Source organism: Oryzias latipes, chromosome 5 (assembly GCF_053564925.1).
Source record: "Oryzias latipes strain Hd-rR chromosome 5, Olatipes_Hd-rR_3.1".
Taxonomy (NCBI): Eukaryota; Metazoa; Chordata; class Actinopteri; order Beloniformes; family Adrianichthyidae; genus Oryzias; species Oryzias latipes.
The window spans coordinates 14,249,002-14,261,143 of NC_136241.1; the positions used below are offsets into that span (position 1 = coordinate 14,249,002).

At 37.8% G+C, this 12,142-nt stretch overlaps 1 protein-coding gene across 1 annotated transcript in view; it reads left to right on the forward strand.

Annotated features, from left to right (window-relative positions):
* Positions 1-12,142, forward strand: part of cdh22 (cadherin 22) — a 219,968-nt gene that overhangs the window by 141,786 nt on the left and 66,040 nt on the right. Inside the window, exons 6-8 of the mRNA XM_004068783.5 lie at positions 4,768-4,935; positions 6,887-7,068; positions 9,617-9,873. Coding sequence (XP_004068831.1) covers positions 4,768-4,935; positions 6,887-7,068; positions 9,617-9,873 — 607 coding nt within the window. The remainder of the gene's footprint in view (positions 1-4,767; positions 4,936-6,886; positions 7,069-9,616; positions 9,874-12,142) is intronic.

The window sequence follows — 12,142 nt, forward strand, 5'->3', positions numbered from 1 at the left end:
TCATTAAGCCAATTAAAAAAATGATTAAAAAATAGATGGACACATTTCCTACAAATACAACCTTCCCTTACTTCCTGCACTATAGGGCGCACCGTTAATGAATGGCCTGTTTTTGAACTTCTGTCATATATAAGGCGCATGTTTGGGTCTTCTGCATTTAAACTTTCACATTCAGGCCAGGCTATGCACGTTTTCAATTCATTTTTGGGCTCAATGTACAAAACACTTGGTAGTTGCGTGCGCATTGCAAATTAAACCAAGTAAGCTTTGACCAATCAGGGTGTTGGATTTGGTGGTGACATATAGGTTGCGTCTTTTTTTGATTCAAGGAAGTCAACCAAGTCTTTCATAAATCCGAATGTGTGAATAAGAAAGCATGGAGCAAAAAACGCGAGATTTGCTCCACATCAACATGTCAGACCAAGATTCTTCCAATTATAGGTGGCGGACATGTGCTTCTAAACAGTTACAAAAGAAAAACATGAAGACACCACTTCTTGCTTGTCTATTATAAACCCAATATGTTGAAAGCGTGTTCAAAAATGAGCATTTATCGTGTTCTTGAACGCGTGTCATATGCCCGGTGTAAAAAAAGAGAATGATACCGCTAAAAGAAATGCTACTGTGACTATACTCTATCCAAGCCTTGTAAGTATCATGTTAAAAAAATGTCCAACACCTCTACACGTTAGACACATTAATGTATTTACAATACCACCCAACTGACATTTTTACAGTGTGCTGTGTACCTTTAAAAAAATGCTTTGACATCATTCAACACAACCAGAATTAATCCATTTATAAGGTGATCTGGATTTGAAGCCACAATATTGTTTTTTTCTAAATAAATAAAACTTTTAAGGGCACCTTATAGTACAGAAAATATGGTATAAAAAGCACCATCTAATAGTGTTTTAGGGATAGCATATAGTGTTTCCTTCACACCCCAGAGAAAAGCTCAAAAGTTTTAATGATTCCTTTTTGGTCTCCACCACTTTGGTTTGGTCAGCTTGGGTGCCAGAATGATAAATCGCTCTGCCGTAGTAGGACAGTCCAAGAGACCTAAAGGTCCATTTCTTGTTCTGCCTCATGACTCTCCTTCCACCTGGCTCCTCTCTCCGATCTTTAAGGCAGACCTACCAGGATAATGGGTGGGAGTCCAGACAGTCAGACTGTATGAAAGTTCAGCACAGAAATGTACCTCTCCTAAACTTACTAAAGTGACTAAGTGACTACATTTTCATGGTTTAAAGATTGTGGGAAAAGACTGACCTGTGGGTAGTACTTAGTCAGTAACTCATTTAATTAGTCTTTGCAAGGATCTTTCTTCAGATACTTTCCTTTTGTTTACATAAAATAATAAAGCTAACTCATATAAAGGGCCTATATCATGCAAAATCAACTTTTTTTGAGGTTTTTAGTGTAACAATATATTGTTAGTTCCTCGCTATAAACAATCGTAAAGCAGAATTTTGATCCATTCACGCATTTATAAGCATTCCTCTAAAAACCTTCTCTCTGTGCACCAGCCCCTCCCAATCCACAAAAACGAGTGGATTCTCACCTTGTGACGTGACAAAGTGAAGAGCAGCCCTTTCCCAGGAGGAATGTGTGCTGCCAGCACCGCGCACAGGCCATCACACACACACACTTTCACAATGGAGCTAGCGATGATCGTCAAAAATGCACAATTTAATAATAATAATAATGGATTTGATTGATCTGGGCTTTGTCCAGACGCACAAAGCGCTTACAATATGTCCATTATTCATTCACCCCTCATTCATACTTGGCAATGACAGAGGCGTGGCTGCCAGTACGCACCTACAGTCCCTCTGACCATCACTGGGACATTCATGCACATTCACACACTAGTGGAGCCACACTGAAGGCAGGGAGGGTGAAGTGTCTTGCTCAAGGACACAACAACAGTTGACTGGGGGGAAGGGGGATCGAACCGCTGACCCTTTGATTATTGGATCAGATGCACCTCAATCTTTGCAAAAGTTTGGATGTTGTTTGTTTTCATGGCCGAAATGCAGACACGCTGCTGAGGCTGACTCTAAGTTGACGTCATGACATGGGGTGGTACCCACACGGAGAGAAAGGCGGTGCCGAACAGACCCAGTCGTCTTACTTCTGGGTAGGAAGATCTGCTGCGAAAAGAACTAATATTTCATGAAAAAAAAATCATTCTTTAGTGTGCCAAAGGTGATATACTATCATCTATATGGATATAGTTTACTCTGAAAGGCTTAAGCAACAACTGGACAAGTGAGTCCAGATAAAATTGCAGAAGATGTCAAAATTATTAAACTCATTTTAAACAACAAAAACTACTTAGTGCTGTAAAAATGTCATTTTAGTCAAAGGAGTCAATAAGGCTTGATAGAGAACATTACAATGTTTTTCTATTGTACTAAAATTGCTGCATTTTATAGATGCATTGTGTCTTATAATAGTAAACAATGAACAATCTTACAGTTTTCTTGCAGATTGTATTACCTTAAAGTTTGCTCACACAGTGCAAACTCTGATTGTAGATTAGTATGTGGCAAAGGAGGGACAGCATGTTGTGCAGTCTAAAGTGGAACTGGTCATGCCTGGTTAAGCCTCCCTATGCCTTTCACGCAGTCCCATGTCTTCTCTCAAATATAACATCACCCCTTTGCAATCATATCACAGTAGCAGGGACATCTTTCTTTAAAAAAAAAAACAGCAGTCTCTGGTTACATGAGCACCACATTGTTTTACATTGATGACTAGTATGTTGGTCTCTTAACATCGAGCCAGTTTTTACAGCACTTTCCTAAACACACAGGCAATAAAGGAAACATTTTAATTTCTGAGCTTAGAAGATCAAGGGCATTAAAACATTACAGAATGTGTTCTGTTTAATTTTGCATGAAGTTTTGAATATTTGAGGACTGCAGTGCACTGTGAGAGGATGATTGGTTTCTACTCAGACAGCAGAAAGATAGTAGATGAGCTGACACCTCAGAGTCAAGAAACTGACTGTTCTTTGTTTTTATTTATTATGGCAGGTGGAAAAATTGTTTTAAAGTCCCACTCTGATCATCTTTTGATCTATCACAAAATTGTTCCCAATGATTTTTTAATATTGATTTAGCCATGTTTAGCCAAAATAAAAAATAAAAAAACTGTCATTTCTCATCGTATAGTTCTGCAGAGCAGCTGTAGTTCATCTACCTAGAAATTTACATCTGAATTGTGGACTGTTGACGCGGAGTAAGTCAGCTCCCTTTTCCATCATTCATCTGTTTACATTCTGTCCAGCTAGCTTACATCCCGTCAGAACCCCAACCTAAAAATAGTGCAACAAAAGTTGCAAGCAATGTTGGAGCTATCCAGCTTTACATTTTAAAGCTAGCTCGGACGAGGAAAATAAAGTTGTACATGGATCTGTCTGCAAATGGATCCACCAGAGTGGAGCAGAGAAGGGGGCTTGTGGCTTACTGTAGTAGTTTTTTTACAAACCAGATTCACAGCAATTTGAATAAAGAAATAGCAGTACTCAAATGCAATTTAAGCTTATTTTTTTCCACCATGAGAAAAATGCCACAGGACCAAATTATAAACACCAAAAACATAAATTCCATCGGAGTGGGTCTTTAAGTACCCAGCACACATAAACTTCCGGACAGTCACATGAAAAAAACAAAGGACATCACTTTATTTTTTATTTTTTTACTATTTTTGTTTTTTTACACGACTGTGTTTGGTGACGGATTACAAATTGTATGGTTTTTTTTTAGTGATTTTGTCTGTTTTATGACTCGCTCCTATGGACCCATCAGATATCTTCTGCTTATCTTAGTGTCAGAATTTCCCTCTTGGATGTAACATTTTTTCTTTTTAGCAGATCTAGAATAAACTTTGTGAAGCTTAAAATCATAACCTACTTAAATTAGCAGCTTGGCACCCGTATCCCCCTCCTTTCTCCCTCTCTCTTTTTTTTTCTTTTACCTCCCCCTTTTTTATTCTTCACACTTTTTCCCTCACTCTTCCCTCTGCAAAAAAAAATTATATATACATATAATGTATAATATTTTCTACTTTCTTTTTAAAATTGTTGAAAGAGAAAGCTCACAGAGTGAAAGTGGCAAAAATGGCTTGTCGTTGGTTCGTTCCTAAAAATAACTCACATTACTTAGCTGAAAGTGACTAATTTAAATGTTTAGACTAGCTTATTTAAATGATAGAAAAATCCTAAATCAGTCAGCCTGTGATTCGAGGAAACATTCAATGTGGAAGAATGTTGGAACTACACACACACAGAGTGTGATTGTGTGGGTATTTACCAAATCTTTCAATATTCTATAATGTACTTTACGTCCCTTGCATGCGTTCTAGTTATCAGCCTCTTAGGCAGGAGTGCAGTCCTGCCACCATGGAAGAGTTATAATGCTGTTCAGGGCAGCTGTGGCATGCTTTCATTCTGCCCCCATATTTTATTCATTTTAATACAACTGAGTCATAAATGGTGTGTGTGTGCAGAGGGCTAACTATGACACAGTCCTTTCCTCCCAGCGTGTGTGAAGAGTAGAAAGACGGCATTTTGCACTTATGCCTCCATATTACAGTGATTTGTTGAGGCTAATATTCCTACTGAAAGGTATAACACAAGCTGTTATTGCATAAGCAGTAAGAGGTTGTAACCGTTTCTAGTGGCCTCATTTTGAAACTATTTTTCATCCTTTTTTCCGTCCCACTCCTGCAAACTCTTCTTCATCTCTAAATCATTAGGAATCATCATGACAGCAGTGGCAGATTTGGACCGTGAGACACAGGATCGTTATGAGTTGGTCGTCAAGGCAACAGACATGGCAGGACAAATGGGTGGTCTCTCCGGCTCCACTACGGTGACCATAGTGATCACAGACGTTAATGACAACCCACCACGCTTCCCACAGAGTGAGTGTGTCCTGCACATTTTCTTCCCTCAGAATCAAAAGAAGATTGTGATGTAGGTGGAGAAAGAGAACGGAGTTGGAAAAGTCCACGAGACTTTTTTCTAGACATAAAATTAAAAAAAGTGCTTGATAAAATATGCACAGTATATCTTGCAAACCTGCAGGCCGCTGACAGCAACAGGCAGGCAGGGCCGTGAATGATCTGCATTTAGTCTAAGAAAATTGCTTAAATTTATGAGCCATTCAGTCCAGCAGTCCATAACAAAGTAGACTATCAAATAAGGAGAATTGATGCTTTACGCAGCGTATTTGATCATTATTTTTTAGGCAAGGCTCATAAAAAACTGAATCAATACAACTGATTGTACTTTACGTTTATCACAGGCCGTTGGTGTTTGGCTTAATGGCTCTTGCGGTGCTTTCAGTGTGCGTATGCTTTACAGACATTTTTAGATCAAGCCCCTAAAATTACAAAACTCATTAAAACAAGACTGGAGATTGGCTTAATACTTTTAGAATAGTGACTTTTTTTGTCTTTCTGGAATCATATTCGTGTGCTAATAAACATGCAGCCAAAAGCTTCCAAGAACAACCAAACATGTTTATCGAATATCTGCTCTTCAATGAGCCTTTATTTCACAGTTAAATAAGAGACTTGAATCTTGCTTTTCCTCTCAATAAATCACTTTTACCTAGTTAAAATGATCAACTATAAAAAAGTTTCATAAATCTCTTTTACAGGAGATTGACAATTTCAGTGATTGAATAAAATTATTCCTTCAGAAGTGATTATGTTTATTAAATTTAACTCTAATCCATAATAAAATGTGGCAGATTTTATGAATGTGTTGCATAATTTTTTTATAGAAAGTTTATAGAAAGAGATTTGTTTAGATGGTTTACATTTTGATCATATGTTTTAAGCGTCCATAAGGCTGTGTCACACAGCCACTTCACTTTTACTACGCCACTACTATTTTGCGCAGATTGCACAGATTGCACGTGTCCTACATGAATATACGTTGAAAAAGTGAGAAACGTTGTGGCTTTTATGTGAGATTTTAAAAAAGAAGTACAAAAAAAGAACACGTATATCAGCGTAGAATATGAACCGCGTGTGATTATTGCGCTGTTTAGATGCAATTCATTTGTGATGTGTATGTCAATTGCCTGATTTTAACGCTATATGTGTCCCGTATGGGTGATATAAAAGTTATGCATTAGTGGTACATGCGTGAAAAGTCTGCTAGAAAAACATGGAACGGTCATGGAATGCCGCACATTTGCGTATGCATGTCGCAAAAATCATGCACAATTGCGTAAGATTTATGTAAAAATTGCTTTTGAACTTCGTAAAATACGCGTAAACTGGGTAATTCTCAACCGACCAAAAAGTTTGAACAGCTCAAATCTGAATTCTCGTAAAGACACATTGGCTGAAACCCTTGAAGGACATCTGCACATGGCCGAATGATGAATGCAAGAAACACTCATGAATATCACGCATGTTCTTTATCATGAAAGACCAAAATATCACAAGTGGAATTGTGCAAAATGTACGTGGCACAGCCTTTAACAGTTTCCATTAGGGGAGATGCAATATAATATACCTGTACATAGAGCTGTGTAAACTTTGTTCAAGTATAAATATAAAATGTGCCTTTTGTGAAAGTGGATGTAATTAAGGAAAGCATAACATATATTTGTCAATCTCAGTCCCAACTTTTTTGCCTTTCACTCCTTTTTGATTATATTCTTTGCTTGTAGTTTCTGCATTTCTTCCATACCATCATCTTTTTTCTGCACACCGCACTCTTCACATCTTTCACCCCCCCCTCCTGTGAGACTTTTATCTCCCATCCTTCATGCTGACGCTTTCTACAACTTCATTTATGCACCTTGGTTGAAATATCTATGCTTTTCTCCCTCTGGCGGCTTTCTGTCTTTGCCAGAGATGTACCAGTTTTCAGTGTCAGAGGGAGCTGCTGTAGGGACACCGGTTGGACGCGTCATTGCAACAGATGCAGATATGGGAGAGAACACAGACATGAGTTATCTGATAAGAGAAGGAGGGGAACTCTTCAAGGTTACTACAGACGTGGAGACGCAGGAGGCAGTTGTCGCCATCAAGAAGGTACAAAAACATTTAAGACGTTGGTGTTACTGTTTTCTGATTGACATATTTTTCGGACTATAAGTTGCTCCTGAGTATACGCCGCCACAGCCAAAAAATGCATCATAAGGAAAAAAAAAATCACATATAAGTCACACTTTTGGGAGAAAGTTATTAAACAAAATATGATAACAAGAATGGACGTTTTATCTTGAAAGGCAAATCATAATAACGGAATAGATGACAATATTAGACTCACTTGACGCTTCACCAGCGTAACATTAAGATGCTTATTTAGCTTCATGAAACATAGGAGGAATGTACATTTATTCAGATAACCATAGAATAAAGGACATGCTCTCCGTTCCTCTGTTTACATTGCACAATGCCTAGCTACAGTGGCCGTTTTGATTGAGTTGTTCCGCTCCGAGCTCAGTCCGATTGGAAACAAAACCATGACCACCTCGAAAGATGGGTCAAAGAGCGGTCCCTGGTCCCAGACCAGTGGGTGTAGTCAAACTGAAAATTTGTTCCAAATCATCGATGGAAATGAACTCTGGTTCACTTTAAGACAACCAATTATGTCCAGTCTGAATACACCGTTATTCACACCCCTGGCCAAACTATGCAAAAAAACTTTAACTCCAAAAAAATCAAAATGAGACCTACAACAAGAAAGAGACGAGAACCTTTTCAGAATTAAACAACATGTTTCACAAGGCTTTGTCTTACTACACTGACAGAGAAAAGGAAAAGTAAAGTTGTGCTACAATATGGTTGTTTTCCATTAAAAAGTTAATGACGTTCAGATTTTCAGGATTTTCAAGAAAAAAAATCTTTTCTTCTCCATTACTGAGAGTGAAAGAGAAAAATAGGATGAAAAAACCTCTGAGTGTCCCTCTTTCTGAAGGGATGTTGTGCACGTCTCGGTAAAGTATTTATTGAATCTTGTACATATTTTGTAAGAACAATTTCACACTGCCTTGTCACAGGCTTGAGTCTCTGGCACCTTGAGCAAGTAAAAGTAATTGGAATCCAGTTGAGCAGAAATCGGTAACTGAATGATCATGCTCCCTTTCAAGACGACAGATTTAGAGAGAGATGACTGCTGTTCAATGAATTATTAACTTTAGGGAGCAAATTTATTATTTTATTTTTTTGCCTATCAATATTTGAACTGAAGTTTTAAGTGCTGGTGCAGCAACATATCACTTAATTCACAAAAAGAGGAGATTTTTGAAAGTGACATGAGTTCAGTCTGGATGCTGTCAACAATGTGGCACTAATGATCACTCTTACTTGTCAGTGGTAATTAAATTTCACCTTGCTGCCACTGTTGTGTTGGAATTGTCTAAGTATTTAGGCAGCAAGTTGTCAGCAATGAGCAGCATGGATATTAAAGGTTTTCAAGGTAAAGAGGGAGATCACTTTTCTGACAGGTTTTCTGCAGACTGTGTGTGTTGGGGTGGCTGCTGTGGTCAAGGAGCAAAGTTAGTTTGATTGCGGTGAAGTTGCTGGTTTCACTTGCAGTCACCCTGTGAAAAACATTAGTGGATTGAATTGTACTCTTAATAATTAAGAATGAAACATTCTCTTGCTACTGATGTGTTAAAATTAGGACTGGAACGATTTCTTTTAACAACTATTCGATTCATATAGTAATTTGTGGTTGATGATACGGTTCATGGTTGACATTGGTTCATTTTAAACAATCCGATTTACTTAACTAAAATCGATCCAGGACACCTTTAGCCAAAAATTCTACCAGTATGACTCAGAGATAAAGCCCATGTCACACAGCGACCACATCCGTTTTGCGTATTTTCTATTTATGAAGATTTGTTCTGTTGTGATACATGCATGATGTTTGGAATTCTGAAGTGTTTCGTGCGTTAGTCATTCGGGTTGTTACTTGAGGTGCTTTACATTTTTGGTCGGTTGAGAATTACGCAGTTTACAAGTAGTTAACGTAATTTATACGCAAATCTTTACGTAACTCGTACACAATTGTGCAGGATTTTTGCGAGATGCATACGCAAATTTGTAGCTTTCCATGACCACTCCACAATTTGTCTACTGGACTTTTAATGCATGAACAACTGATGTTTAACTTTCATCTACGGCGCACATATCATGTTAAAATTACATAATTGACGAACGAATCACTAATGAATTGCATATAAACAGCGAAATAATCACACACGGTTCATGTTCTAAGCTGATTTACGTGTTATTTGCGTGGTTTTTCATACTTCTTTTGTGGTTTTAATGTGGTTAATTTGTGATACATCTGTGAAAATCCTCACGTAAAGCAATAATCAGGCACGTTTCATGTTCTACCTACCTTCGCTCAATACAAATGGTATCTTCCAATATTGAAATAATCTATTCATTTCATTTTGAACAAACTTATAATGCTATATGTCAATTCGATTAACAGCTTTCCCCAGACAGGTTAGTGCTGTTGGATTGCAGGAATCAATTCATCGAGTAATTTTATAAAATGTTACTCCTACAAAACGGTCTTTCATTACTGTGTATTTTTTGTCTTGTTTTTTTTTTTCCCCAGCAACTGGACTTTGAGAGCAAAAGGACACACAATGTTGTGGTAGAGGCCGTGAACAAGCACGTCGATCCTCGCTTTGTTGACCTTGGCTCTTTTCGGGACCAAACTATCGTGCGTGTGAGCGTGTCAGACGTAGACGAGCCGCCTATCTTTCAACCAGCAGATGGCACAACCATGGAAGTCCAGGAGGATGCCAAAGTCGGAGCGCTGGTTGGCGTCGTCACTGCCAGGGATCCAGATGTGAAGAATAAACCCATTAGGTATGCATGACCTCATTCGATTAAAGGGAATAAAACAATTTAGTTTTCTGTTTAACAATGTAAAACTTAAATAAGGCTTTTTTGATTTTATCAGATACAGTTGCAATTTCTTTGGATCTGTCATCTACATCATGACAATCGCTTTACATATTTAGCATTCAACATTTTGTTATAATTTTCAGGTTTGGGCAAATGTTTAACAGTTGCTTTTGATTTGTTAAAAGCAAAGATTCTTTATTTCAAACAGTTATCTATCAAAAACATAAATGACGGAAACACTTACCCAAATTGACTTTACCAAAAGAGTGTTACTTTGTGTTCATAAAACTTTTAATTCATGCAGTTTTACTTAAAATAATGCGTCTAATACTTCAGATACTTTATCAGTTATCAGCATTTATGTCCTCATTTGCCACCCAAGCTGTTTTATTCATCAAAAAACTATTACCTGTGAAATCTATTCATCTTTTTTCACTTTTTTGTTCAAATACTAATCAGATAAAGTTTCAGATAGGGCTTAAAACTGATACTACAATGCAAAAACTTGTAATGCGGTCCTCTTGAAGCATTTTTTTTATGTTTTATCTATTTTAAGTTCCTTTTGTGACAGAAGCACATTAGCAACATGTGAAAGAAATTTTATTTTTCTAAAAGCTATACACATTTTTCAGGGTCAAACAGTTTTGTCATTGTAAATACTTTAACATTTAAATATTTGGATATAAAACCACTCATTTACTTTTAATATAGCTACAGATTCCATTACCCCTGTCTGACATCAGAATATGTAATTTTCCTGATGGTGCTACAGACAAAGTAAACACAAGCACATGCTGGGCCTGGATAAACTACTTTGATTAAAAATGCATGAGGCAAAATGCAGGAGACTAGAGTTGCAGGTGTAATAAAGCACAACACAAATGTCAGTGTTGTCGTTCCCTCCTCCCTTGGCAGTCGGTAGCCAAAGCTGTCTGGGGAAAACAGGCTTAAACACACATGGAAATGTGTGTTTGTCTTGGCGTGTGTGGCTAAATTTGCAAAAAAGAAGAAGAAAGAAGGGAACGTTGGCAGGGAAATAAGGATTGCTGTGGTCTTCTATGAAGACTGATGTTTTATTTAACCCTTTTGACATTAGAGCTTAAGTTCCAGTGTTTGGACTACCTTAACTGTTCCGTTTATGCCATTAAAGTAATTCCGGCAGATTCTGAAGTGGAGACAAATAGCCTTGTGCTGACATGCAACACAGTGCGTACACCAATGAAGTGCTTTTACAATTAATGTAAATCAACTGATTCTATCACAGAAAAAAGCGGCCCTGCGCCATTGTGCAACAATTTACGTTATGTAATGTCTTGTATATCGGTGCTAAACTGATATGAAAAGCTGCTTTCTCTGTGTCAGAATCAGCTAATCCACATTTTCCACATGAACAGTCAAAGATTTAGGATATGTTTATGGAAACCGAATAGCTCCCTTACCCTTCTGGCTCCTTAGAGGATCCATAGCAACTTAGGGCTGAGTATGCCTCCGCCAGTAGGGTGATCCGCATCGCACTTGTGACGTAGAGGAGAAACACATTTCTTCACATGGGTGTGCTCTGAAGCACAGAAGTTTACATTTCAATGTAAGTATTATGTTTTTGATTCTGCGAAACTTTTTAAAGTCAGGCAAATATTGTTATGTATTTTTCAAGCGTTGACAGCTACGCACTAATGGAAATGACCGACATCTATTGATGACATCATCCAGCGTTATTAACGTCCAAATTTGAAGATTCTGTTTTTCCATATCCCCTCACTTAGGGGGATAAATTTAGGGATAGGCAAAAGCCGTAGGTGTAGGGAAGCAATTCGGGGATGGTTGAAGAGTTTGTGTTATTTAGATGTAACTGATGTTAAAGGGTTAAGCTATGAATAGAGGTAAAGGATTATGTTTCCAGTCTTTCTACAATTAATATTTTGCTCTGAAATATTCATAGCAGGTAAACTGACATTGAACAGAACAACAACAATCACAGAAGTAGTGGTTTCTTGTTTACACAAGACACAATTCTAATGTTCATGTGAAACTAATCTGAAAGAAAGTGTCACGCTCATCGTGTGTAGAGTGTCACAGCACCCTGAAAGGTTGCTCCACTTCTCACCCCTTTCAGACAATTAATTTTGTGCCTCTGTATAAATGCTATTATATGCCGTGGAGAAAGGGGTACATCGGTGAGTTTGTCATGTTGCATCTGAAGAAAGTGCTGCGCAGGAGCAGAAACCAAGGC